Genomic DNA, 27,977 nt, shown 5'->3' with positions numbered 1-27,977 from the left:
CGGAGCTCAGCGGCGGCAGGGATGATCTTCCCAACACAGAGAGCTGAGGAATTCTCTTCACTGCCACGGCTTCCAAACATCAGTTCTGCTTTGTTCTTCCAGCAAGGCAACCTGTGAACACCATGGGCAGGCAGAGAGCACTGAGGAAATCTTGCCAAGAAAATCATCCACCCTGCAGCTTTTGAAGCTAAACATCCCAGGGCTTGACAGAGCTTACTGGAAACCCAGGAGGGGAAAGGGTCTCTCTCTGGGACCCTTCCAAAGGCTGACATCTGCACCACTCCAGATGACATCTCCTCTGCTCACACACCATCTATGGGAGCACAAGGTGGTGAAATGCTAGAGATGCTGAGGGCTGGGGATGAAGTCTGTGAGGTGGAGGTGCCTGCAGCCCTCCTGCACTGGGCCAGGGGTTGCAGCAACCAACTAAATCAGAACTTACCTCCGCTTGGGCTCTTGATTCTCCCACTGTGGCACTGGCAGGGGATCAGCCACCCACACAGCCAGATGGTGACAGCTCCTGATTGCTCAGCATCCCAGCAGGGTGAGGGCTGGAAGGGACCTCTGGAGCTCACCCAGGCCAAGCCCTGCTCCAGCCCAGCACCCACAGCAGCCTGCCCAGGAGCACAGTGCCCAGGGGGGGTTGGAAGCTCTGCACAGAAGGAGACTCCACAGCCTCTCTGGGCAGCCTGCTCCAAAGCCCTTCAGAGGCAGAGCCTTGAAAGCTGTCAGAGCCTTAGAAGCCTTCAGAAATACCAACCCTAAATCCCTCCCAAGCTCTCCAGTTTGGCAAGGGGGGAGAGCCGGCTCCAAGGAGGAAGAGCACCCACCAGGCAAGGGAGGAACCAGCTGGGCCCACAGCAGGCTTGGGGGAGAATGCTGGCAAGAACTCCAAGAAAGACCACAGGAGCTAGAGTCACAAACAGAACTGGGCTTTATTACAAACAACCCTGCCAGGTACATAAGGAAGTTCTGTCTGCAAAATACATTTCCTGAGGAAAGTAGATCACAGTATTGGTGTTTGATGCTTTGCTTTGCTTGTGGCTGTTGGTCTGTCCACAGAAGAGCCTGCAGCCTGCCAGAAGGTTCTGTGTGACTTCTCTATTGTTTCACTATGCACAGTATTCCTCCACATGGAAAGTACTCACAAGTACTCAGTCAGCACAGGACCCACACACAAACGACAGAATAAATACACAGCAAGAGCAGAGGGCTGCAGGGGCTTGGCCTTGGGGCTCCTTTCAGCTTCTTTTTCTTTATTTCTTCTCCAGACTTAAATATTAAATAAATAATAAATACAGACTTTTATTTTCTTTCCTGTTCTCAGTGCCTGAAACAACAGCAACAAAAAAAAAAGAGAGAAAACAACCAAAACAAAAACCCCCAAAGAAAATCTCTCCCTTCACCTCCCTGCTCCCCACCCCCTTTCCCCCCCCCCCCCCTGCTGCCCACCCCCCAAAAAAAGAAAAGAACCCAAAAACTTATCAAAAAACATCTCAGTTATAAAATTATCTTTAAAAAAAATCCCAGCATTAAAAGAATAAATAACAAAGTATATAAAAAATAACTTGGTTGCATCAAAGTCACAGGGGGGGAGCTGGGGACGGGGGGAGGGGAGGGCAGTGCTTTGTTATCATCATCGTTGTTTATGGTGAAAACGTTTGTGTTGGATCTGCCTCTTGTTTGTGGGGGGTTGAGTTGTTGTCATCATCATCATCATCATCACCATCACTATTTTGCTTCTTTTTCTCCTCTTCTCCAGGGTGCAGTGTCCAGGTTGAAAGGGAGTAGGAAATGAATACATCCTTTAAATTCATCAAATAAATAAGGGGGGAAAACAAAAGCCAAAGGGACAAAAGGAAGAGGTGGTGTTGGAAACATGAATTAGATACATCTGGCCCCAAATGAGATCATTTACAGCACAATTCAAACTACCTACTTGGGGTTCCTTACCGGGTTTGATCTTTTTTCCCCCTCCCCCTTCTCTGTCTTCCCAGCAGTGCAATTTCTCTACTTCTCATCACTACCTCAACTGCAGTCACAATCAGCTTGGATTCTATGTACAGCTTCTGAGCTCTGTGTTTTCAACACCTCAAATTCTTTAGTATTATTTTCATCCTTTCTGTTGTTTGTTCCCCCCCCCCCCCCCCCCCCCTTCCCCTTTCTTTTGTGTTTTTGCACTTGGAATGAGTTCTAAAATGAGTGAATTCGTGGGGTCTGACCCTGCAAACGCTTCAGGATGTGAGCAGCCTCCCCACACCCCCCCTGAACCCAACACGAGTTGAGTTGTTCCTGAGCTTCCAGACCAGACCCAGTGGCCCCTGCCACCGGGAAGCCTTCCAGGGATGTCTCCAAATTGCAGACTGCAACCTAAATCTCTGCAGGTTTGGGTTCAAAGTGACACCACAGGCTTGTCTTTAGTATGGGCCAGCAAATTCCTCCCCAGCTCTGCCCATCCTGCTGCCAGCAGGGACGTGGGATGCAAGATTCACAGATGCGTGGAGTGGGTTGGGTTGGAAGGGACCTTAAAGCTCATCCAGCTCCAACCTCCCTGCCATGGGCAGGGACACCTCCCACCAGCCCAGGCTGCTCAAGGCCTCAAACACCTCCAGGGAGGGGGATTCCACAACCTCCCTGGGCAACCTGTTCTGGTGTCTCACCACCATCACTGTGAAGGTGGAAGATTCAGGGTGCAGGATGTGGGATGCCAGGGTCAGGGTGCAGGATGTGGGACACATCTCACACCTAGACCCCCCCCAAGGAGGGTTTTGTCTCTTTCTGCTTCCAAAGTGTTTGCCAGAGGGGGACAGAGAGTTCTGGGTGGGAGCAAATGAGGAGGACAGCAGAGCCATGGGGTAAGAGCCAGCTGCTGGAGAGCAGTGTCACAGAGACATCTGTGGAGTTGTTCCTGAAGAGCACAGTGGGGCTGCAGGTCCCAGGCTGCTCACAAAATGCTTCTTTGGCAGAATCCCCAATACCTGAAGACTTTTTCCCCCATTCTGTGTTGTTCTGCTTTATTTTGCTGTGTTGTTTGCAGGGTGCTCCTTGCACTGGCAGTTCGAGGCAGGGCATAGAACACCAAACCCACCAGAGTCCCCACTGGCCTGTGGACATCTGTCAGGAGTCAGCGCTGGTGGGGAAGAACTTTGCTGGCCTCCCTCTCTCTCTGTTGTGTTTTGGGGCTTGTTTGGGGCTTTTCTGCCTTTGTGGTTGTTTTGGGTTTTACTCTTTTTCTTTCTTTGTTCACCACAGTCTCAACTGTTCTCTGGCATCGAGGCATGGCCTCTGGGCTGGCCACTAGGAGGGTGATCACAATACTGAAAAGAACCAGAATGGTCATCAGACAGACTCCCAAAAACTCATAGACACTGGACCACGACACACGAAAGGATTCTTCTGCATGGGACACCTGGCACTGGCCTGTCCATGAGAGCTACTCTCATGGTAAGACAGACAAAGGAATACTGTAGTTGCAAACTCCAAAAGCTTCCCTGAGAACCTTTTATCCATTGCGCTTTCCACTGGGGACCCAGAGCTGCTCCCTGGGGGTCTCCTCAGGAAATAGAATTGAGCTACCTCATAATACTGCAGAGTTCCCCTGCCCGGCGAGACCTGAGCGCCCCGGGGCCGGCGCCGCCTGGGCTCAGACTTACAGGTAGCTTGCAGCTCCAGCACTTGTAGCAACACAGAACATAAGTCATGTGTGAGAAGGTGATCTGGACATAGGACCACAGACAACAGGAGGGTTTCAGCCAGTCCCACTCCGGGCTTGGGCCGGGCAGGACCCTGCTCTTGGAATGTTCTAACCCTTGGCTCCGCTCCGAGGGCATGGCAGCTCAGCACGGAGCACGGCCTTGCCCTTCGCCGGCTACCAAGCCCTGCAGCCCGCTGGAGAATGTCACCTTCCATCCTCAGCTGCCTCGTGGTGCAGGTAGAACAACCTCCCTGTTCTCAAGAAGGTCCAAAGTTAAGTAAACGACAACACAGAGTTGGCTCAGGTCCACGTCCGGGGAATGGCCTCTTGCTACCTTTTGGTCCTTTTCTGTTTCCTCTTTTTCTTTCTGTCTCATCCATCACACAAGTTTTGTCACTTGTAAACCTGAATACTTGGAGGGAAAGTTCCATCTTGCAGTCTCTGTTTGCCTGCTCCTCTGCATCCCCTGGCACTACACTTGGATGCCCTTGACGGCTTGCTTGATGCTCTCCAGCAGGTCCTTGTTCTCGGGGTTCTGGTAGCACTCCTGGTTGGTGTACATGTCGGTCAGCGTGTTCACGTAGGCATCGAAGTTCTGCTCACTGATGGGCTCCTGCAGCCACAAAAGCCAAATGGGGTCAGGACTCCAGCACTAAGAGGCTGAGGTGCTGCTTTGCAAAGTCTCCCTGCCAGAGCCTTCCCATCCTGCAGCCCCTGAGCCCGCCAGCTCTGAGCTCCTTACTCATTACAGTGTCAGACTGCTGTGGTGGGAAAAGACCTTTGGGACCCTTGAGCCCAGACATTGTGTAGCTCTAGATAAACCCTGGTGCTGAACCATGCCCCTCAGCACCACTATTATGTCCCTCAGCACCACAGCCCTGCCCCTTAGCACCACAACAGTGTCTCTTAGCACCACAACCGTGCCCCTTAGTGCCACAACCACATCCCTAGCACCACAGCCATGCCTCTCGGCACCACAAAATCAGTGCACTGGCCTCATGAAACTGAGCAGCACCAGGTTGTGGGTGCAGCAGTTTGACAGGCTGGAGGCTGAAGGAGCCACAAAAATGAAGGGCTGGAGGAGGAGAGGACTGCTGAAGCATCACACAGGGAATCAAAGGCAAGGTCAGGCCAGGAGCTCACTCTCCTTGAGCTCACATCTGCCCACGCCAGCACGCTGCTGTGGGTACAGCCTGTGCTGGAGAGGGACCTGGTGGAAACCTTGCATACACCTGACCTGGAGACAAAAAAAAGGAAGGCAGGAGGGAGAAAAAGACCAGGAATAAAATGAGCACAGAAGTCTCGTGGGCATCATTTAATTGGAGTTGCCTGAAGCCTTGAAAAAATATTTGCTGAATAGTTTGTTTGACCTTTGTGTGTCAGACACTTCCCAGCACAAAAAGCACTCAGCCAGCAGTTTTCTGCCAGTGCAGGCAGCTGGGTGAGCGCTATCCAAACCCACACTGCTGGGGGGTGGCTTCTCTCCAGCCAGCCTGAGTCTGAACACAAACCCCCGTGAAAAGGATCCCCAGCAACACTCTGGCACACACGGAAACGATGGGAGGAGGGGGAAAAGGGAAAGAGGGAAAGAATCAGTCAGAAGCTGAAGGCTCTGGTGATAGCCGAGGGCTCAGGAGTTGGGAGAGGGCAGCTCCTCCAACGTCCCCCCCTGCACACACCTGGCTTTGACAGCAGTAATTACATTCCTGGGAACAGAGGGAAGGTAATTAATAGCCTTTTGTGCCTTTGCTGTTTTAATGCAGCCCTTTCAGCCCGCCGCAGCTCTGGGGCAGCTCTGTGGGCTCTTAGACCTTGTTAAATTAAACAAAGCGCAGCTCTTCACCGATGCTATTCTCTGGCTGCCAGCTATTCAAAACCCCAATTGAAGCTACCTGCATTATAATGGGAGCTCTAAGATCTTTCTGACGTTGAAATCCAATCCCTCCTGATCTCTGCTTGTGCTGCCTGAGCCTAAAAGGCGCTGGGTAGCCTCGATAAAGTTTCCTGTTTTGTGATAAGGCTCCCAGACAGAACAATAGACACAAAGGGAGATCGGCAGAAAGAGGACAAGGGAAGGGAGATGGAGTGCAGGCTTCGGAGATAAGGCAAAGCACTGATCTCGCGAAGGACGCTCGGTGTCTGGAGGGACCTTCTCCCACTCCTCAGCTGCACAAAAGCCCTGGCCTTGGCACGGCTCCCTGGGGGCTGTCGAAGCTCCTTACCATGTGTGGAAGGCGGATATTGGCAAGACTTTGGATGAGAGCCTGGCTCAACCCTGAGAGCTCCAGGAACAGGGCTTCGTTTTGCTCCTCGATGATTTTGTTTTCCTCCTCAATGTTCTTCAGGTTCTTCTCCATGGTGGAGATCTACAGAGCAAGGAGCATGGCAGGGTTACCAGCCTTCAGTGCCCACCACCCACGCAAGGGGCTTGGCCACGCACCCCCGGGCTTGGGGGCACACCTGAGGGCACAAACCTGGGACTGCAGTTTCACCATGGCTGCTTCCATCTCTGAGTTGGACTCGTTCAGCTCACTGATCTCCTTGTTCAGCTGCTTGATCTCTTCATCGTTCTCCAGAACTACAGGAGAGGATCACAGAACGGTTGGGGTTGGAAGGGACCTCTGAAGATCATCAATCCTAAACCCCTGCCAGGGCAGGGTGCCCTGGGGCAGGTCACATCAATCCTAAACCCCTGCCAGGGCAGAGTGCCCTGGGGCAGGTCACATCAAGCCTAACCCCCTGCCAGGGCAGAGTGCCCTGGGGCAGGTCGCACAGGAATGCATCCAGATTGGTGCTCCCTAACCTCTCTGGACAGCCTGCTCCAGGGCTCTGCCACCCTCACAGTCTCTCCTCATGTTGAGGTGGAACTTCCTGGGTTCCAGTTTGTGCCCATTGCCCCGTGTCCTGTCACAGGATGCTGCTGAAAGGAGCCTGGCCCCTTCTCCCTGGCAGCCACCCTCCAGCTAGCTACAAACATTCACAAGATCTCCTCTCAACCTTCTCCACACCAAGTAGCCCCAGGGCTCTCATCAGAGAGATGTCCCAGTCCCTTCATCAGCCTCACAGCCTCCAGCATATCCCTGTCCAACTTGAACTGGGGAGCCCAGAGCTGCCCAGAGTGGCCCAGAGCTGAGAAAAAGAAATAAAGAAGAAGAAAAAAAGGAAATAAAAGGAAATGAAGAGCTGTGGGGAAGAGGGAGGTCAGAGGCAGGCAGCAAACGCTGGTGGAAGTGCACAGGCAGTGGACTTCTGCTGAGCTTTCTGTTGCACAGCATCAGCACTCATCAGGCCCTCGCCTTGCTCTGCCACCCTCTGCCCAGGGTGCAGCTCTCACCTGGGGGAAGGTTTTAGAACCATTTTTAGCACTCCAGAGGCCAATGTGGAAATGCAAAAGCCAAGGACAGCACAGCAGCGGCTGGAGGCCACCAGCGTCTCCAAGCACCCTGCAAGGCTGAGTGCCCTGAGACCTCCTCTAAAGTCCTGAGCTTAGGAAGATGCCATTCAAAGAACCAATGCATGTCATGATGAGAAATCATGAGTGCCACAGAGCAAACCAATCCTTCTGGCAGAGTGCAGGTTATTTATAGTTCCAAACTCTCAAAGTATTGAAGTTGAGTGCCTGAACCTTGTCAGATCCCACAGAAACCTCACTGGGAATGCAAAGTGCTGCTGCTGACAAAGTCCCAGACCAGAAATACCTGCAGGATTAAAACCCCTGAATAGCTGAAAGTCACTGAAAGGCTTCAAGGCATTTGTAAAAGCAGCAAGGAGGACTTCAAAAGCTGCCTCAGAGGATCACTTTTGCCTGGAATTTCACTAATGGGATGGTAAAATGCTTTGGGTTGGAAGGGATCTTAAAGATCTCCCAGCCCCAGCTCCCCTGCCACGGGCAGGGACACCTCCCACTAGCCCTGGCTGCTCAGGGCCTCATCAAACCTGGCTTTGAACACTTGGAGCCTTCTGTGCACAACCTGTTCCAGTGCCTCACCATCCTCATGGGGCCTCCCCTGGCCCTGCCCTAACAGCTCCAGGTCTCTGCTGTGCTGAGCACTCCAGAGCTGACCCCAGCACTGCAGGGGGGGGTCTCAGCAGGGCAGAGCAGAAGGGCAGAATCCCCTCCCTGCCCCTGCTGCTCATGCTGCTGGGTCTCAGCCCAGGACAAGGCTGGGGCTGGGCTGGGAGTGCCCAGTGCCCACTCATGTCCGGTTTTTCACCCACCAGCATCCCCAAGACTCCACAGGGCTGCCCTCCATCCCTTCATCACCAGCCTGGGTTTGTGCTTGGGCTTGCCCCAGTCCAGATGCAGAAGCCTGCACTGGAAACTCCTTTACCATTTCACCTGCTCCTTCAGGGTGTGGAGGAGCAGTGCTGGCACCACACCACCCCAGGATCCAAGGAGCTCGAGGAATGGGAGTTTCTAGCCTGGAATATCCCTGAGCAGGTTTTACTTGTTGAAGCACCCCTGGTCTGCAAGGAAAATGAGCTCAGTATCTGACACTGCTGCCAGGCAACAGGAAGGAAAACCCTTACCATCGCTGGTCTTGAACTTGGTGTTGAGAATTTCATCCCCTGAGAGTTTTCCTTTCTTCCCAGCAAAAGTAGCTCTTGGACACCCTGACAAACTGTAAAGGGAGTGAAAATGGGTGTCATAAGCCCTGGGTGCTCACAGAAGCTCGTGCTCCCCACCAGAGCAGGTTTGGTGGAGCCCATGCTGTGAGCCAGCTCTGAAAGCTCTCCATGGCACAAAGGAAGTGCTCTGCCAGCAATGCCACCAACCCTCCTCACTTCTAAAGCAAGAGCGAACAGCACACTGCCTCCTAAAGGAGAGGGGTGACAGGTGAGGAAGGTGAGGTGGATCTGGCTGAGGTGGACATCAGACCTCTAGTCTGGGTGTCAAGGTTCTGCTCAGGCTTCCCCATGGAAGGACTTTCCTGGTTCTACCCAGTCCACATCTCACCACTGCAATATTCAGAGTCAGAGAATGCATTGGGTTGGAAGGGACCCTTGAAGGTCATCTTGTGCAACCCCCCTGCAGTCAGCAGGGACATCCCCAACTAGATCAGATTGCTCAGGGCCCCATCAAGCTTGACCTTGAATGTCTCCAGGGATGGAGCCTTCACCACATCCCTGGGCAAACCTGTTCCAGCATTTCACCAGCCTCACAGTGCAGAGCTTCCTCCTGATGTCCAACCTAACTCTTGCCTGCTCCAGCTCCAGACCTCTGCCCCTCATTACAAGCCCTTCTGAACAGTCCCTCTGCGTTTTTCTTTCTCTGCATGTTTTTTTTCCACCCAGAAAGCTCCAACCTTGCAGCAGCCTGGCTGAGGTCACCATCAAAGCCAGCAGCTCCTGAGCCCTGCACCAGAGCTGAAGGAAGCTCCAGCAGCATCCCCGGGCAGGCTAAGGCACGGCAGCGCCGCCGGCGGTTCCAGCTCACCTCCTGTGAGTGAGGAAGCTCCCATTGGCATGGCCAGAGCCATCACAGCCTGGGGTGGGGCAGGTGGGGCCTTCATTCTTCAGTGACTTCCAGGAAAAGGAGGAGCCGTTGAGGGACCCTTCCTTCTGCCTGCGGGCTGCCAGGGGGCACCCCGAGGCGCTGCGGTGGGAGGCGTACTTGCCGCTGATGTGGCCCAGCCCCACGCAGCCTGGAACAGGACACCTGGGGACAGGCAAGCACCAACAGTTACAGCACGGGAATGCAGAGCAAGGAAACGGGGGAGGAGGAGGGATGAGGAAGCCTGGGATGTGTTTGCATTTGGGGGTCTCATCTGGGCTTGGTGGGAGATGGAAATTAAGACCTATGGCTGCCCCACAGCTGCCCCTCTGGAGAGCCGAAGGGGAACCAAGGTAAAGCCTTCCAGAGGCAGAGACTGCAGGAGTCACACCACACTCACACCTGCAGCTAAAGCAAGGCTCAGCTGAGGGACCTGGGGGTGTTCAGCCTGGAGGGAAGGAGGCTGGGGGGAGACCTTCTGGCTCTCTACAATTCCCTGAAAGGAGGCTGGAGCCAGGTGGGAGTTGGTCTCTTCTCCCGAGGAACAAGGGACAGGACAAGAGGGAAGAGCCTCAGGCTGCACCATAGGAGATTTAGGTTGGCCATGAAGATCAATTTCTTCCCCTTGAGGGTTGTCAAGGCCCAGCCCAGGCTGCCCAGGACAGTGGTGGAGTCCCCATCCCAAGTGCCAAGCCCAGCTGAAGCACAGAGGAGCTGTGAGGGCTGCTGTGGAAGTGCTGACACAACTCCTGCTGGCTCCCAAGGGCATGAGTGGCTCTCAAAGGTTCCTCTTCCCCCCCTGCTCACTAAATGCAGCCATTCAACAGAGCCTGCTGTGTCTATTAAGGTTTCTGCTGTGGTTTGCATTTGTTTACAAGCACGAGTGAATTCTAAATACAGCTAAAAGTTTGTGGCTCAAGGGAGGCTTCTCAGAAAGAAAAGAGAAGAAGAGGTGGAAGTGGGCAAGAAACAGCAAAAACAACTCCTGGTGTCCTCAGCTCTCTGCAGCTCCCTGCAAGGAGGCTCAGTGGGGTGAGGGCTGGTCTCTTTTCCTTAGAATCAGGCAAGGGAGTGAGAGGAAATGGCCTGAGATTGTGCCAGGGGAGGCTTAGGTTGGAGATGAGGAACAGCTTCTGTGCTGCAGGAGTGGTCAGGGGCTGGCCCAGGCTGCCCAGGTGGAGTCCCCATCCCTGGAGGGGTTCCAGGAACCTGTGGCCGTGGCACTTGGGAACAGGGCTTGGTGGCCGTGGTGGGGTTGGGTTGATGTCGGACTGGGTGATCTTAGGAGGTCTTTACCAACCCAACCAATTCTGTGATCCTAGGAAGAGCAATTAGAGACTTGGAGTTCCCCCCAGAGCATCCTCCCAGCTGCTCCGGAGCGCCAGGAGCTGCTTGGCCGCGGGAGGGCTTGCCCTGGTTGTTTACATTTGGTACAAAGGGAGATGACAGCAGAGGTTGGAGGGGGGGCTGGGGGGAGGAGCTGCCCACCCAGCCTCCTCCCAGGGTAATTTGAAAAGTGCTGATCTGGGTTTTAATCAGCTGCAAATGCAGCACAATTCACTTCTAATATCCCTGCCAGCAGGAGCCTCGGTAAATTCATAACATCATTGCTTGTGTGTGATCCCCAGCAAATGGCTGAATCCTCGGGGGAAGCTGGGGAGGGGGGAGGAAGAAAGAGTGAGAGAGAAAGAGACAACCCCCAGCGCTTAGCATGCAGCGCTTACAGCCCAGCCTTTGCATATTTTATGCTGTTAATTTAACTTCCATTACCTTTTCAGCCTTAAAAAATAAACCAAAGCCTCATTGTGCACAGCCAGCCAGGCTGGGTGGCCTCAGCTCCTGCTCTAAATGAGTGCTGTTATGGTTTAAAGGAAGCACCCAGCAGCAGTTCATCACTGGGGCAGCTGTGGATGCCTCCACTTCGACGGCAGAGCTGTGCCGAAGGCTGGGGTGAGCTGGGCCGAAGGCTGGGGTGAGCTGGGCCGAGGGCTGGGGTGAGCTGGGCCGAAGGCTGGGGTGAGCTGTGCAGTCCCTGCTGCAGCGCATCGCCGGCAGGGCGCAGAGCAAACCCAGCAGGGACTGAATGACTTTCTCCTTGGTGCTGATGTGCGCGGCTCGGCCAGGTTCCAAGGGGAGCTCACCGCAGACAGCCTGGATTTGGAGCCAAAGCTCCTTAACAGGAGGCAGAGCCAGGCACACCTTGCACCACGCAGGCGGGGGGAGGGGGGTGGCAGGGAAGGGATTGTGGCGCTGCCTTGGCTGGCACGTCTCAGAGGAGCTTTTGCTCCTCCTGGCTGCATTGAAGGAGGAGAGGTTGCTGCTCCTGCTGTGGGACTTTGGGGAATGTTTTCACATCCTCATGCCACACAGACCCCCCACAGAATCCCAGCAAGGAGGGGTTGGAAGGGACCTCTGGAGATCATCCAGTCTGACCTCTGCTCCAGCAGGGCACCCCCAGCAGCTTGCCCAGGAGCACAATGGCCAGGGGGGAGCAGGGCAGCCTGCTCCAGGGCTCTGCTCCCTCACAACAAACAACTTTCTCCTCATGGAACCTCCTGGGTTTCACTTTGTGCCCCTTGTCCTATCTCTTGGCACCACGAGCAAGAGCCTGGCCCCAGCCTCTTGCCCCCCACAGCTTCTTTAGCTCCTGCTGAGCATTGCTCAGCTCCCCTCTGGGGCTGCTCTTCTGCAGGCTCTCAGCCCCAGGGCTCCTCACAGAGCTGCTCCAGACCCCTCAGCATCTTTGTAGCCCCCACTGGGCCCTCTCCAGTAGTTCCCTGTCTGTCCTGAACTGGGGAGCCCAGAACTGGACCCAGTGCTCCAGATGTGGCCTCACTCAGCAGTATCTGCACCCAAACCCAGTGGTCCTTCTGCTGAGGGAGCAGCAGAGCTGCAGCCTCCAAGGCCAGGCAGCAGGTGGATGGCATCAGCTTCCTAGGAGTCAGTCTGGTGATGCTCCAGCTCTATCTCTTGCCTCCTCAGCTTCCCAGAGCTTACACCTTTAGGGTGGACTAAGAGAAACCCAGTCCCTGATGAGGAGACCTTTATTCTGCTGGGGATGTCCCCAGAGCTCATCCTGTGTTCCCATCCAAGCACCAGCTAGACCACCACCCCCCATGGCAGGGGGTCTGGACTACAAGATCCTTCCCAATCCAAACCTGCCTGTGACTGCAAACCAAAGCAGCCACACAAAAGCCTCTTTGCCTTTGTGCTGGGAAGAAAACTCTCTCAAAGAAACCAGCCTGGGGAAGCTGGTTGGCCTAGCCCTGATGGTGCCAGCCCCAGATGGGGCAGGCAGGGATGAGCAAAGCCACAGCTTCCCACAACCCAGCAGGGAAAATGTGGAGAGGGCAACTTCTCAGCTGCAAGCCTCCAACTGCTGCTAACCCCCCAAAGCTCAGCATCCAGCAGTTCCACAACAGCCTTTGCTGTGGCACCAGGCAGTGGCCCAGCAGTGCAGTCTTTGAGCCAAACCAGGCTTTTTCCCCCCCAGAGTCTCCAGTAGGTTGCTTGATGTTTCATGAGCTCTGTTAGCTCCTGCTAATTATCACAGGGCTCATTTAGCTGGGAGGCTTTCCTTCCTGTAGGCAGGAGAGGAAGGAGAGAGCAGATGGCTCAGCTTTTTCTCGAGGTCTTTCTCCTGGCTGCTGCATCCCAGCTTCCTGCAGCCCCCACAGGGCTGCTTCCTGCCCCAGCTCAGCTTCTGCTCCAGGGCAAAACCTGGATACAAAGAGGTCTTCACCTCTGCCCTTCTGCGAGGGCAAGGTCTGCCCCAGGGCTAAAATGAGGAAGAGAAATGCTTGTGGGGACAGACTGCTGAGCCAAAGGGGCTTGGCCAGGTGCCAGAGCTCAGGAAACTCTTAGAAGCATCAAATCAATTACTTTGGTTGGAAGAGACTTTAATACCATCAAGTCCAAGCCTTAACCCAGCTCTGCTAAATCAACACCAAGCCATGGCCTCAGCACCACATCTCCACAGCTCTGAAACCCCTCCAGGGATGGGGACTCCACCACTGCCCCAGGCAGCCTGGCCCAGGCCTTGACAACCCTCAAGGGGAAGAAATTGTTCCTCATAGCCAACCTGGACCTCCCCTGGTGCAGCCTGGGGCCATTTCCTCTTGTCCCATTTCTTGCTCCTTGGTAAAAGAGACCAACCCCTACCTGGCTCCAGCCTCCCTGCAGAGAGTTGTACAGAGCCAGGAGGTCTCCCCTCAGTCTCCTATTCTGCAGACTGAGCACCCCCTGAGCTTCTGCTCCCCAGCTCTGTTCTCCAGACCCTTCAGCAGCTTCATTGCCCTTCTCCAGACCTGCTCCAGCCTCTCAATGTCCTTCTGGGAGTGAGGGCCCCAGACCGAACCGGGGATTCAAGGTGTTGGCTGAGCAGTGCTGAGCACAGGGGGAGAGCCCCTGCCCTGCTCCTGCTGGCCACAGCACTGCTGATCCAAGCCAAGATGCTGGTGGCCTTCCAGGTGCTGGTCAGAGCAGAGTCAGCAAGGGGGACGTGGGATGGATGCTGCTCTCCCATGCCAACTCCACGTGAGGGAAAGGGGATGGTGCAGAAGGCTCTGGCTGGGAGTTCCACCCAGACTTACTTCATCAGCTCTGGGTCTTCCTTATCATCCTTCGTTGGGGTGATCTTGATTCCACTTTTCTTGGCCCGTGGGCAGCCTGACAGACTGTGGTGGAAAAGAGAAGAGAGTCCTCAGAGACTGGCAGGCTCCAGCCCTGCCTTTGCTGTTCCCCTGCTGCACTCATCTTTGCCTCAAAGCTGGCAGAGGGCTTCTTTTGATCTCTCTCCTTTTGAGGCTCCACATCATGAGGAGAAGCCAGGAGGAGAGGGAGATGGACAGTAATTAATGGTGTGGAGATAAGAAGCTATCTGCTAACAGCCTGCAGTGTTTAATGGCAGCATTGAAACAGAAGGCTCAGATCTCTGTTATTAATGCTCTAAAGTGATAATAGAAGGCATAAATAGGTGGCATTATTAACAGGAACATTGCATCAGCTAAAATCTGACCCTTTGTCTTTCACTCTCTTGAAGGCAGCTCCCAGTCAGATGCTGGAAACATCAGAAATAAATACCTAACTAACTGAAAAGGAGAAGTCAGATTAAAGAGATGAAAATAGGCTTCACTTGTCAGCAGCATTAATGTTTTATTCAGAACTTTACCACTCTGCCCACTGCTGGGGGGGTGGGGAGGAAAATAACCAGAGGAAAAACCCCAAAGGCTGTGAAGCAGCCGTGGAGCAAACCAGAGAGGGGCTCTCACCTTCTGTGCGATGCATAATTCCCTGTGATGTGACCAGAGCCATCACAGCCAGGAGTAGGGCACCTGTGGAGGAAAGGGAGGCTTGGATTAGCCCCGGGGCAGCAGCAGGGGATGGATGCCTTGGGCCAGCTCAGTCCGAGGAGACACCTCGGGACTGGTGACAGCGAGTCAGGCTTTGCCTCCCTGCCCCTTCCCCCGGCAAGGACGAGGGCTGGTGGTGGCACTGGGGGCGGAGGGTGGCTGTGAGGTGCTGGCATGGACTGACAGAAGCACTGTGCTTGGAAAAGAGCTCCGAGATCAGCAAACACAACCACTGCCTGAGGCTGCCAGGGGCACCACCACACCATGGCCTTGAGCACCACACCCAGGCAGCCTCCAAACCCCTCCAGAGATGGTGAGTCCACCACTGCCCTGGGCAGCCCGTGCCAGACCTTGAGAACCCTTCTGGTGTGGAAGTTTTTCCTCATGTCCAACCTAAACCTCCCCTGGCACTACCTGAGGCCATTTCCTCTTGTCCTGCCAGCTGCCACTTGGGAGAAGAGGCCAACTCCAGCTGGCTCCAGCCTCCCTGCAGGGAGCTATACAGAGCCACAAGGTCTCCCCTCAGCCTCCTTCTCCCCAGGCTGAACACCCCCAGCTGCTCCTCCCCAGACCCTTCCCCAGCTCCCTTGCCCTTCTCTGGCCCCACTCCAGCACCTCAATCTCTCTCCCACGCTGCAGTGCCCCAAACTGGACCCAGTGCTCAAGGTGTGGCCTCAGCAGTGCCAAGGGCAATCACCTCTGGGGAGGAACAGTGGTGGGAAGAGGATGTTGGGAGTGTGGTGGGGGCTGCTCTGCAGTGCAGGGGTGCAGGGAGCAGCCTCACAGGAGGGACAGCTCAGGAGGTGTCAATGAGCCAAGAGAAGAGCTCCAAGAGAGTGTCTGACTTCCGAGGAAGACACAAGGGACCGGCAGGGCCCACCCGGGGCCACTGGGCTGGGTGTGGGGGGGAAATGGGCTCCTGACCTAGGCTGGCAGGGCAGAGATGTGTCCTGGAGCCAGAAGGGTCAAAGGGAGAAGGAACACTTCAGCAGGGTCTCACTGAAGGTGCAAATTCTCTGAGTCACTTAGAAATGAGAGCTCTGGGAGGGGATTGTGGCATCTCCTTGTTAGATGCTGCTGAAGTCAAAAGCAAAACTCTCTCTCTGTTGTTCTACCTTCAGGGGGGGCTTGAAATGATGACAGCTCTGAGATCAGACTCCCTCTGCCTCTCAGGATGTTTAAAGAAGGGAGAGAGGTGATCTGGGTTTTGTTTCTGATCATCTGGAGACAAGTCACCCAGCAGAGCCTTGCGCTGCACGCTCCAGCCTGCAGCTCCCTCTTCTGTCGAGGATATTAACCCCTGCAGTGGGATCTGTCACAGGAACACTGCACAGCTTCTCTGAAACAGTGAAGAGCTGGGACTGCACTGCCTGTGACAGCTTCAAATCTGCTTCCCCTCCTCCAATCCCCACCAGAACAGGGCAAAACCCAAACCCAAACCCAGACAGCACTTGGGGAATAGCACTGAAAGGCTTCACAAATGATCACTGTTGTGTCAGAAGTCATCATAAAATGCTTTGGCTTGGAAGGGACCTCACAGACCACCCAGCTCCAGCCCCCTGCCATGGGCAGGGACACCTCCCACCACAACAAGTTGCTCAAGGCCTCATCCAGCCTGGCCTGGGACACTTCCAGGCTTGCAGCCTCCACAGCTTCTCTGGGCAGCCTGTTCCTGTGCCTCCCCCCCTGGGGAGGAAGGACCCTGGCAGGACCATGCTGTGCACAGCTCAGCAGCTTCTGTTCTGCTTCCTGACCTCTGTTCTTCACTTGGATCTCAACCCCAAATTCCCTTTATCCCCCCATGGGGAAGAATTTCTTCCTGATGTCTAATCTCCACCAGCTTCTTGCAGTCTGAAGCCAGCACTCATCCTATCACTCCATGCTTCTGTACCAAGTCCTTCTCCAGCTCTCTGTATCCATTGGCTACAGGATGCTGCAAGCTGCTCCAAGCTCTCCTCTTGTCTGCCACCAGATCCCCGAGGGGAGCAGGGCTGCTGCTCAGCAGGCTCTCAGGGGTGACCCTCTCTGGGTTTCCTCTGGGTCCTTGCAGGGATTGGACACTTGTTCCTGTGAGCTTTGCATGCCCTTCACACTAACTGCTGCTGCCTGGGCTGTGCTCTAAGGTCGTTGGAGAAGCAGCAGCTCAGCAGAGCTCTCTGGAGAGCTCCTTTCCAAAGGGTCTGTAGTGGCTGGCTGAGGGTACTTGGCTCTAACCACGAGAGTCCTCTCCATCCCCTGGCATCTTCTATTAATATCAACTAAGCCACAGACCTTTTCCACCTCTCTCTCAAGGAGCAGGTGGTTAACTAACGTTCCTCCTGCCAGCAGCACCCACACTGGTGGTGGAGTGAGGAGCAGTAGGAGCAGTCCTGGACTGGCACTGCCCTGGGGGTCACCAAAAGGGTTTGGGACTTTACCTCTCACCTTAATGACCAAATAGGTTCCCACCTAACTTGTCTGCTCTTGCCATGCCTCCAGACACCACTGGCTGCATAGCAGGCACAGGACATGTTTGTTTTCATGATGACTCTGTGCACTGTAAAGTCCCCCAAGAGGTATTGCTGCCCATACTAATCCCAACTCTCACAGCAGAGAGCTTCCCCCAGCACTTCTGTGGCCTCCTCTGGCCCCTCTCCAGCAGATCCCTGCCTGTGCTGAGGACTCCAGAGCTGCCCCAGCAGCAGGGGGGGTCTCAGCAGAGCAGAGCAGAGGAGCAGAATCCCCTCCCTGCCCCTGCTGCCAAGGCTCAGCCCAGGACAGGCTGGGGCTGGGCTGGGGGCCAGCTTGTCACAGAGTCACAGAGTGTTAGAGGCTGGGAAGGACCTTCCGAGGTCATTGAGTCCAAGCCCCCCTGCCAGAGCAGGGTCACCCAGGGCAGGCCACCCAGGAACACATCCAGGTGGGTTTGGAAAGGCTCCAGAGAAGGAGACTCCACAACCTCTCTGGGCAGCCTGCTGCAGGGCTCTGTCATGCTCATGTTGAGCTTCTCATCAGCCAGCACCCCCAGGGCCACTCTCTGTCCCTTCATCCCCAGCCTGGACTGATACAAAGCACTGCCCAGACCCCAGCTCAGGACCCTGCACTTGGCCTCCTTTGGTCCCACTGCTCCAACTGGGCCATGAGCATCCATGGGAGCCAACAGGAGCTCCTGCTGCTGGCACCTGCATGGCCACTACAGTTTAGCATCAGGCAGCAGCCCAGGCTCCCCCAGAGCTTTCTCCTTGCTTTCTCCTGCTGGTACTTTCCCAGCTGTGTCTCTACCCCAAAGCAAAGCTTGTGCCTCCGTCTGGGCTTTGGGTTACTCGAGAGATGGACAAAACAGCTTGAATGAAAGGGCTGCAGTACCAACTGGGGAGCAAGAGCTTGGGAAAAGACACCAAATGAAAAGGGACTTTTGTCTACAGTGCCCACAGGAGACCTGCCAGGGGTCCAGGTTAGTGCTGGTCACTGCCATCACCCCCCCCTCCCCAGAAGATTCCTTTCCTCTGTGCCATTGCTCCTCCCAGCTGGACTCCATCAGAGCTCCTTGCAGGTGGATTTTCATCATCTCTTTGGAAGGAGAAGGGAAGGGATGGAAGAGCAGAAGCAGAGCAAAAGGAGGAAGGGGCAGGAAGGGGAAGAGAGAAAAAAGGGTGGCAAAAAAGGAGAAAAGGAAAGAGGCATCCAAGTTGAGTGCAAACATACTTGAGGTCAGCAGAGTGGGCAGCCATGAGGTTTCTGAGGCTCTTGTCAGCAAGAGGACAACCAGAAAGGCTGAAAGAGAAGAGATGGAAGACCTGGATAAGCCAAAAAAAAAAAAGGGGAAAAGGAAAAAGAAAAAGGATCAGGGCCTGGGGAGGGGCAACAGAAGGTGGGGAGGAAGCAGAACCAAAGTCCCCCCACGGCCACCACACAGACCAGGAGAGACCAAACCTGCCAGCTGCCGAGTGCAGAGCACGAAGAGGAGGTCAACCCACCTGCGGTGAGAGGCATAGTTCCCTGTTATGTGTCCACTGCCATCACAGCCTGGGGTTGGGCAACTGCCAAGGAGAGGCAAAGGACAAGGAGTGTAAGTGCTGGCCAGCAGTGAGGTCACCCACGGGCCCAGACTGGGGGCTGGCTGAAGGGGACTCAGCCTGGACCTGGAACCAGATCCCTCAAACCAGATCCTGCCACGTGCTGGTGTGTTCACACACAGACAAACCCAGCCTTCCCCTTTCCTCTCCCCTTCCTCCCTTCCCCAATCCCAAATGATCCCAAGGACCCTGGGACAGGCAGGAGAAGCTTGGGAAACCCTGTGGCAAATCATAGGCTGGTTGGGTTGGAAGGGACTCCAAAGGTCACGACAGGCCCTGCTGAAAGTCTGTCCCCCAAGCTCTGCTCAGCCCTCTTGAAGCACTGAAGGCCACCAGAAGGTCTCCTTGGAGCCTTCTCTCCTCCAGGCTGAACAACCCCAGCCCTCAGCCTGGCCTCACAGCAGAGGGGTCCCAGCCCTCATATCATCATCCTTGCCTCCTCTGGAGGTGTCCTGGGACAGTTTGGCCCAGCAGGTTGAGGCTTGGAGGTTCACCTGCTCCCTACTCACTCTTGAGTCCTCTTCAGGACCACAACACTCACAAACCCTCTGCAGCACTGCTGTGAAGATGCTCAAGCAGCAGTGCTGGATGGCTGTGTGGTACCCACTCCCAGGATGGGAAGGACAAGGTGAGGAGCACCAACACAGCCACTGCCACCAGTGCCTGGAGATGGCTCCAGGGCTGCACCCAGCCAGGCACAGCAGGCAGGTCTGGTCCTGAGTTAACTCCAACTGATCCATTCCAGCCCTGGGGCCAGAGAGGCAGCAGGATGGCCAGGGGAGAGAAGGCTCAAGGCTGCCCATGACACCATTTCCTTGTCCCAGGGCTGTTTCCATGTAGGAGATTCCTCTCCCCTCATAACACAACCAAAGCCCAGAGGACCTCAGGGCTCTACCTCAGGAACTGCAGCTCACATCCCTGCTGGGCTGTAAGCCTGCAGGGCTGGGCACAGCTGGGCTTTGCTCATGCAGGGGTGGTGCTGCTGTTGCTCTGCCCCCATGGGTGTCCTCCCTCCCTGTCTGCTCCCTTAGCCTCCTGCTTGCATCATCGAAGAGTGAGCTCAGCAAAGCGATGCCTGCAGACTCTTCCCTGGTTGACATCCAGGAAGGTCAGGCAGCCCAAAGCAGCTGGGATGGCTGTGAGGAGAGACCTCCCCTCACAACCTCCAGCCTGATCCCAGTGTGGCATTCGACCAGAGCAAAGCCCAAGCTGCAGCCTGTGGGCCAGGCTCCAGGCACTGAGGACCATAGAATCATGGAACTGTTTTGGTTGGAAAAGGCCTCTGGGAGTCCAAGCTCCAGCTCTGCCAAGCCTGCTGCTAAACCATGGCCCTCATCACCACATCTCTGTGGCTTTTAAACACCTCCAGGTGATTCAGCCACCTCCATGGGGGGGGTGTGTGTGTGCAGAGCAAACCAGGACAGAGCTGTGTTTTCCCCCACCCAAGGCCATGGAGACACAGATGGGAGCTGGGTTAGGATCTGCAGTGGAAGATGCAGCATGAAGCAGTCCTGCTGCAGCCCCAACTCACCTCCTGTGGCCCTGCACTGAAGGAACCACCAAGTCCTCTCTGCCCAGTGAGGCACCCTGTGGTTCAACAGGGGTCCCTCAGGTGCTCTTGGCTCCACAGCATCACCCCCTCTCCCCAAACTGAGCCTGGGCAGGCTCCAGTGCAGTGCCAGGAACACATCAGGACAAATGAACCCTGCGAGCAGCTTGCCACAGCCCTGTCCATGGACCTTGGGAGCACCAAGCTCCCTAGGAAGTTCCCTTCTCCTCTGCAGGGTTTCAAGGCCATATGGGAACAGACTTTGCCTCAGTGACCAGTTGCATGAGGACAGGGCCCCTCCTTGGGCTTCCACTTGAACACTTGGGGTGAGAGCAGAGCACCTGCAGGGCAAAGGGAGCTGCACCTCTCCTGCTGAAGCAGGCTGGCTGTGGAATGCTGCCTGCTCCCAGGCTGGCTGTGCAGCTGGGAGGAGGGGACAGGAAGGCAGGACTCACGTCAGCAGCTCCTTCTTGATGTCCTTGGAGAGGAATTTGAGCTTGAAGTTGGTCAGGGTCACCTCCCCTGGGTATTTTCGTTCCTCAAAGTTTTCCTCTGACACTTCTTGCTCGTCGGCTTCCGAGGAGGCGAAAGAGTGGGCAGCAGGCTCTGACTGCAAGGGAACAGCCAGGGAGGTGTTGGCAGTGGTGGTCATCGCTGCTGAGCCCAGGTGGGAAAGGACCCCAGCTCCTCCCCAGTGCTCCTGAGCCCTCCAAGTGCCTCGTGGTCCCCAAAGCAGAGAGCAAACAGTCCACAGTTTCCCCTTCTTGTAGGAAAAATGGGTGACAGGGCTTCACACCTGGCTCTCAGGGTCCTAAAGGGATGAAGGTCAGTGCAATCCCCTCACACTCATCCTCAGCAGCACCTCCACATGGGCAGAGAGGCAGTGGCTGCTTGCAGGGCCAAGGCTGCTCACTCCAGTCAGGAGGTAAAAGTTGGGTTCCCCCAGCCTCAGGGTCTGTGCTAGGGCACAGAGGGTAGCAGCTGCTCACAGCAGGTATAAATCACCCTGGGGAGCACCACCAGGAGCACCACTGGTGGCAGACAGCTGAAGGAATTGACTGTAAAGCAGGTACCACAGGGCTAAGGCAATCACAAGGGGCCAGCCCAGCAGACCCAGGAGCACCTTCCTGCTGCTTGCTTGTCCCTGGCTGGTGCCTGGCAGCACCGACGGAGCTCGGAGTATTTATTTCCTAGGCTCAAAGGGGAAATTGGAGGTTCTGGAGGGCAATAGACCAAGTGTGCAGGGAATCACAGAACTGGGTTGGAAGGGCCCTTCCCTCGCCCAGCCGTGGGCAGGGACATCGACCTGATTGGGTTGCCGGGGCCCCCCCGGCATGGCCTTGAATGCTTCCAGTGCTGCGCATCCAGCACGCCCCCGGGCAGCCCTGCTCAGCGCTCACCTCCTCGGGCTCCTCCTCCCGCTGCCGGTTGGGCTTGGTGTAGTCAATGGGCCCGTCCCACTCGTCCTGGCGGGAGGTCTGGCTGGACTGGGGGGAGGTCATGGTGCTGCTCGTGGCACTGGTGCTGTTTTGGCGCTGGGAGACGTCCGGGGACTTCATGCTGGGGCTGCTGCTGCAGCTGCTGCTGCTGGGCAGGGCGCTGTCCCGCTTGCGGTGCTTGTTCATGCTCAAGTCCAGAGTCCCATTCTCGTCCACCTCGATGTCCATGGACTGCAAGGTGGGGAACAAGGCCAACGTTGGCAGCTGCCCGTGGGGGCAAGGCCACCCCTGTCCTGTGCTCTCCAAAGTCAGCCAGAAGGGACTGCAAGGGAGGGAAGGGCTTGCCCAGCACGCCAGAGACAGGCCTGCAGCTGCCCTGTCCAGCAGCAGCGCCACAGCCTGGCTCCCGGCTTGCGCACAGCCAGCTGCTGCCGCTGAAGATGGCCTCTGGTGTCTGAGACCTCTGCACAAGGCTGGGGAAGCTACCTGGCACTTCTGGAGAACCTGTCTGCCTCTGGAACACAGCTGGAGCTCAGCCTGGGGAGTCCCAAGTGGCATCAGATGCAGACCACTGAGCAACTGAAATCAGCTCTGAGACTGCTCGGGAGCGATGCTTGTCCCAGAGGGTAAATTTCCCTTCCCCAGCTCCCTTGCCCTTCTCGGGCCCCACTCCAGCACCTCAACCTCTCTCTCACGCTGCAGTGCCCCAAACTGGACCCAGTGCTCAAGGTGTGGCCTCAGCAGTGCCAAGGGCAATCACCTCTGGGGAGGAACAGTGGTGGGAAGAGGATGTTGGGAGTGTGGTGGGGGCTGCTCTGCAGTGCAGGGGTGCAGGGAGCAGCCTCACAGGAGGGACAGCTCAGGAGATGTCAATGAGCCGAGAGAAGAGCTCCAAGAGAGTGTCTGACTTCCGAGGAAGACACAAGGGACCGGCAGGGCCCACCCGGGGTCCTTGTAGCTTTGTTGCCCTTCCCTGGACCCCCCCAGCCGCTCACCTTGCCGGGGGCCTCCTGCTGCTTGGTGCTGAGGTTCTCTGGCATCTCCCAGCAGCGGGTGGAGAGGTTGAGGATGGCAGTGGCAGCCATGTGCGCGGCCTCGGCGTCATGCGAGTAGTCGAAGCCTGTGGAGGAAGATGAAGTGCTCTTCACATAACTGCTGGAGGGGCTGTGGCTGGGGGAAGAGGCCTTTGGAAAAGGTTTGGCTGGAACAGAAAGAGAAGGAACAACACAAGGCTAATGTATAAGCAGCACAGGCAGTGGGGAGAGGTTAGGTCAGCCTGGCACCGCTTATGAGTCAGCAGCTCCCGAGGCAGCCAGCATGGCCTGGGCAGCAGGATCCATGGATCCTAGAACTGTTTTGGCTGGGAGAGGATTGGAATCACCAAATCCAGCCATTAATCCTTCGCTGCCAGGCTACCACATGGGCCTCAGCACCACATCTACACAGCTATGCAACCCTTCCAGCCAACCCTGGGCAGTCTGAACCAGGTCTTGGCAACCCTTCTGGGGAAGACATTTTCATAGAATAGAACCACAGGATCATTAAGGTTGGAAAAGTCCTCTGAGCTCATCAAGTCCAACCATCAACACAATACTTCCATACCCACTAAACCATAACCTTCTGCCTGCCAAGAGTGAGGCAGCAAGACGATCTTGGGGGATGCTACAGGAGCAGCGTGGGGGATGGATGGCGTGGAGCTGCTGGTGAGCATCCAGAGAAGGGCCACAGAGATGATCACAGGGCTGGAGCACCTCTTGGATGAGGCCAGGCTGGGAGAGTTGGGGCTGTTCAGCCTGGAGAAGAGGAGGCTCCGGGGAGACCTCAGTGCAGCCTCCCAGTACCCAAAGGGGCTCCAGAAGAGCTGGGGAGGGACTTGTGACAAGGACCTGTGGTGACAGGGCAAAGGGCAATGAATGAGGCTTTGAGCAAGCTGGGCTGGTGGGAGGTGTCCTTGCCTGTGGCAGGGGGGTTGGAACGAGATGATCTTTAAGGTCCCTTCCACCATCCCCTGGTTTCATCACTCCCAGCACAGAGTGGTGATAGAGGCTCTGTGAGACGCTGCCCTTCCCGAGGACTTTGTTCCTCCTCCTGGCACCTGTGGCTGATGCACACTGACACCGAAGGGAGCGGTGCACACACGCAGGGGGATGGAAATCCCTCTGGATGAAGAGCTCCTTAAAATAAGTTCTCAGTGAAAGGAACAGATTTCCCTGCTCCCATTGGCAATCAGATTCATCTTGTCTCTTTGATTAACTCCTTGGAGCTCTGCCCAACTGATCCTCCTGCTGCCTGGCTGCTTGCTTCCCAGCCCGCTCTAAGCTGTGCCTTTGCGGCGGGGCGAGGGCATTTGCCAGCCCAACCTGACAGCACCCAGGGTGGTGAGATGCCAACTGCAATTTCACACCCTGGGCCCAGGGATGCTTTTCCATCTCAGAAGTATTTCTCCCCCTAATAGACTCGCAATCAGCAAATCAGGGAAAGCAAGTGATGAGACAGAAGGCAGAGGATTATCCAGGAGGGTTTGCTGGAATCATTTCTGTCAGCACAATTACCCTGAAAATTCTCTGCTAATATTGCAAACAACACAATCTACTCAGGGGGAGAATCACTTGTGCTGGGGAACAAATTGCTTTTCCATCAGCCCTAACCCGGGGTGACAGTGGCAGTTGTGCTCTCTGGCCTCCTTCCAATTTCACTGCCTGATCCCTTGCAGATTTAGTGCTGCAATAAAGGCTGCTCCCGTCGTGGGGCAGCCACCAGGAGGCTTTCCAGCACCAGCACTTTTATTTATTCATTTGTTTGTTTGTTTGCTCGAGAGCAGCTGCCTCAGGATTAAGCAGGATTGTGGCAGTGGGATTAGCCCAACAGAAAAGCCCTCTGGAGGCTGCTGGCTCCTGCAAACTGGGCTCCCAAATCTTGTTTGGCCTTTCTTCCCTTTCACAAAAAGAGGTCTTCAGGTGCAAGGTTGGTGTCAAAGGAAGGGAGAGGTTCAACACCATGCTCCATCGAGCTGTGTCCTCACTCAGCTTAGAATCACAGACTGCTAGGGGCTGGAAGTGACCTCTGAAGATCATGGAGTCCAACCCCCCTGCCAGAGCAGGCTCACCCAGGGCAGGGCAGTGGGACTGGATGCTCCCTTCCAAACCCTACCATTCTGGGACTCGTTTTCACCCACCTCCAGTGGGGACCAGGGCAAGGCCCTTGTTACAGAGCAGAGGTGGGTGACTGTGACAGGAGGGAGCTGGGGAGTAGGGGTTTGGTGATGAATAGGTAGCAGAGCTGGAGAGCAGAGCACAGCAGAGAAGACAAATGGGTGAAGTGGGTCATAGAGAAGATGGAAGAGAAGCAAACTGTAATCCATTTAGCTTAGATGAGGAAAGACAGATCAATAGCTATGAACTGCAAAGCAGCAGGGACCTGCTGAGGACAACTGTGCAGCTTATCCCACCTAAAGACATCACTCAGATTAATGTTCCCACCACTCAGAGCAATTCATCCCACAGCCAAAACCTAAGTGCCTCTCCACCAAGCAGACTTTACTGGCAGCCACAAGCTCCTCTCTCCACCAGGGAGCTCCCACAGGACCCATCTCCACCTCCCCCATCCCTGCTGCTCCCCGTGCTTCACCGCAGCAGCGGGGCAGGAGCAGCCCCGAGGCTCTCCCTTCGGCCCACAGCCACCATCCTGAGAGCCTCCCCGCAGGGTGAGGCAAGCAGGAAGCGCAGAACCCATCCCAGCCCTGCTCCAACTTACATTTAAAGGCTTTAGGTGAGGTTTCGCTAGTCTGAATCTTTGGGGCAAGCATGCGTTTGCCAAAAACCTGAGCATCAAAACTTGCATAATCGAAGGTGACCTTGGAGTACTTCTCCAGCTCCTTGGCCAGGTTGGCCCGGGGGGTTGCTGGCACCATGTTGGGCCGGTAGCTTCCGTACTGAGGGATCTCCAGTTGCTTTACAAAGCACATAGGCCTGGGGAGGAAACAAGGGGCAAGAGTGATTTCTCCTTTGCTGACTGAGGCGGCTGTAGGAGGGGGCCGAGCGCGTGGCTGCACCTTGTCTCCGAGGGTCGCAGGGGAAGCAGAGGCAGGGGCAGGGGCAGGGGCAGTCCTTTGTCCCTCCCCCAGCATCTGCTTGGGGGCTCTTAGATTTCCTTTTTAATTTTTTCTCCCTCTTTCCCCCCCTATTTTTATTTCTTCTTCTCCTTTTAACCAAAAGGCCAAGCTGCTGATGCCATCCTAAGCCTTGTGGGCTGCTGTGCCATGGCAGCATTACCCAACAGCAGCAGAGCTTGGGCTTCGCTCGTGGGATCCATGACCCAGGGTGGTCCACAAAGGCATGAGGGCTCCAGCTCAGCTCTGCTCCCCACTACAGCTCCATTGCCAAGGCACCAGAGCCTCTCCCCTGCCCTCAGAGTCCCTCTTCCAGCTCCATTTCCTCTGGGCTGCCTATCATGAATCAATTTGTCTTGCATATAAATGGTGTGCAAATGGCCTATTGTCATTCTCCTTCCCATGACCTCTTCCCACCTCCAGCAAGTCCTCAGAGCAGGAGCTCCTTGGAGCACAGAGCATGCTCCAGATGAGCTCAAAGCACTCCAGTGCAAATAAATAAGTCATCACCCTAAATGGCCTTTCCTAAGCATGGGGCACTGGTGCACCGGGGTGCCTCGAGTCTTGGGGAGCAAATAAACACTTGAATCAGAGCTCAGCACCTTGCTGGGGGGGCTCAGGGCACCGCTGTGGGGTTTATCTTGTTGCAAAACAACTCTAACCAGACTCCATCCCATCTGCAGCTTCATGAATCACATCAGCTACGGAAGCCACCCTCCCTCAGGGCCATCCCTACCCTGAGACCAGCCCTTTCCCCCAGGCTGATGGAGGTGGGTGCAATCACCAAAGAAATGGGGCTTGGCTAGGAGGGAGTGGTGGCTCTCTCTCCTCTGAACTGTGCATGGTGAAGGAAGACAAGCAGCTGGACCTGGGGGAAGCTGCCAGCATGTGATTTATGGTAGCTGAATCTCCTCCTCCCCCTCCCTGAGCCCACCCCACTTATAATGCTAATATAATAGCCATCATTCTCTGGCAGTTTGCATTGCAGAGCCAGAGGCACAAATGTCTTCTGCTGCACTGCTGAAACCCTTTGGCCTGTAGCCTCAGCATTAATTGATGCTACAGAAGCAATTCATTGTCCTCAGTGCCCTCCCTGGGATCATCAATTAAATACCTCCCCACCTTGGCCAGACCTATGATGGTAATAAGGGGACTCAGCAGTATCAGGATGCAGCTGGAGGGAGCTGTGATGGATGCTCTGGGGAGTGGGGGATCACAGGGAGGCTGGGGCAGGGCGGCTGCGGGGTGCTGGGTCTCAGCCTCCCGTTTTACCTGAGTATTCGGTCAGAATTGGAGCTGCTCTTTGAAGGATCACCAGCCTGGGGTTGTTGCTTTTCATGGGATTTGGCTAACTTTTCAGCAGCAGCAATGGGGCACCCAGACAAACTGTGGGAGAAGGAGACAAGAAGAATAAGAGAGAAGGAAATGGAGTGTGAGGGAGGAGCATGAGGATCCTCACTTCAGGGGTGAGCAAGGATGTCAGGCTGCTCTGAGCCCACGGGAAAAAGAGTTTCCACTGGGGGGTTAGCACCACCCTCCGAGTTTGCTTTCAGCCTGGGCAAGCAGCAGAGCAGCCAGTCACCCACTGCTGAATCTCCCCAGGCTGAGCTCCAGAGCGTCCCCGCGGCCCTGAGGTGGATCAAGGAGGCAGCTCCCCCACGGGCAGGAGGGCACAGCTCTGTTTCCTGAAGTGGTTTCAGCACTTAGTTGGCATTTTTGATTTGGATGTCTTGGGATCTTTTGCAGGGCTGTTTGAAGGGCACTGTGGGGAAACAGCTGCGTGTCTGATGTGCAGGGCTGCCACTATGGCTTTTGTTCACACACATCCTGCGTGTGAGCCTGGCTCTGCTTCTCTGGGGCATCTTGGCTCTCATGGTGATCACAGCCAGAGGATTGTTGCCACTGGAAAAGACATCTAAGATGATCCAGTCCAACCAGCAGCCTAAGGGCACCATGGCCATTAAACCATGTCTCCAAGTGCCATGGCCACACATTTCTTGAACACCTCCAGGGGTGGTGACTCTATCACCTCCCTGGGCAGCCTGGGCCAGGGCCTGAGAACCCTTTCTGGGAAGGCATTTTTCCTGCTATCCAACCTGAGACTCCCTTGGCACACTCGAGGCCTTTTCCTCTTGCTTTGTCATTTGTTGCACATGAAAAGAGGCCAACCTCCCCCTTGCTCCATCCTCCTTTGAGGAAGTCCTGGAGGGAGATGAAGTCTCCCCTCAGCCTCCTCTTCTAAAGACTAAACAATCCCAGTTCCCCATCTTGCTTTCTCACATTATCC

At 55.5% G+C, this 27,977-nt stretch overlaps 1 protein-coding gene across 6 annotated transcripts in view; it reads right to left on the bottom strand.

The window, feature by feature from the left end:
• Window positions 1–2,180: 2,180 nt before the first annotated feature.
• MYT1 (myelin transcription factor 1) overlaps window positions 2,181–27,977 on the bottom strand; it is a 65,418-nt gene continuing 39,621 nt past the window's right edge. For 3 of the 6 annotated variants that reach the window (XM_068150344.1, XM_068150345.1, XM_068150346.1), the window contains 14 exons: window positions 26,963–27,076; window positions 25,336–25,550; window positions 22,578–22,783; window positions 21,544–21,813; window positions 20,599–20,753; window positions 18,496–18,558; window positions 18,224–18,292; window positions 14,459–14,521; window positions 13,781–13,864; window positions 9,132–9,353; window positions 8,225–8,316; window positions 6,169–6,272; window positions 5,917–6,060; window positions 2,181–4,307 (listed from right to left, as the gene is read on the bottom strand). In XM_068150344.1, coding sequence (XP_068006445.1) covers window positions 4,167–4,307; window positions 5,917–6,060; window positions 6,169–6,272; window positions 8,225–8,316; window positions 9,132–9,353; window positions 13,781–13,864; window positions 14,459–14,521; window positions 18,224–18,292; window positions 18,496–18,558; window positions 20,599–20,753; window positions 21,544–21,813; window positions 22,578–22,783; window positions 25,336–25,550; window positions 26,963–27,076 — 1,942 coding nt within the window. In that variant the 3' untranslated portion in view covers window positions 2,181–4,166. The remainder of the gene's footprint in view (window positions 4,308–5,916; window positions 6,061–6,168; window positions 6,273–8,224; window positions 8,317–9,131; window positions 9,354–13,780; window positions 13,865–14,458; window positions 14,522–18,223; window positions 18,293–18,495; window positions 18,559–20,598; window positions 20,754–21,543; window positions 21,814–22,577; window positions 22,784–25,335; window positions 25,551–26,962; window positions 27,077–27,977) is intronic. The other 3 variants (XM_068150348.1, XM_068150350.1, XM_068150347.1) reach the window with 2 other exon arrangements.

This window comes from Melanerpes formicivorus, unplaced genomic scaffold, assembly GCF_026170545.1.
Source record: "Melanerpes formicivorus ecotype bairdi unplaced genomic scaffold, bMelFor1.0.p_v2 SCAF_19, whole genome shotgun sequence".
Lineage (NCBI taxonomy): Eukaryota > Metazoa > Chordata > Aves > Piciformes > Picidae > Melanerpes > Melanerpes formicivorus.
Note: the sequence above shows the minus strand (reverse complement) of the source record. Positions and strands in the feature narration are given on the sequence as shown.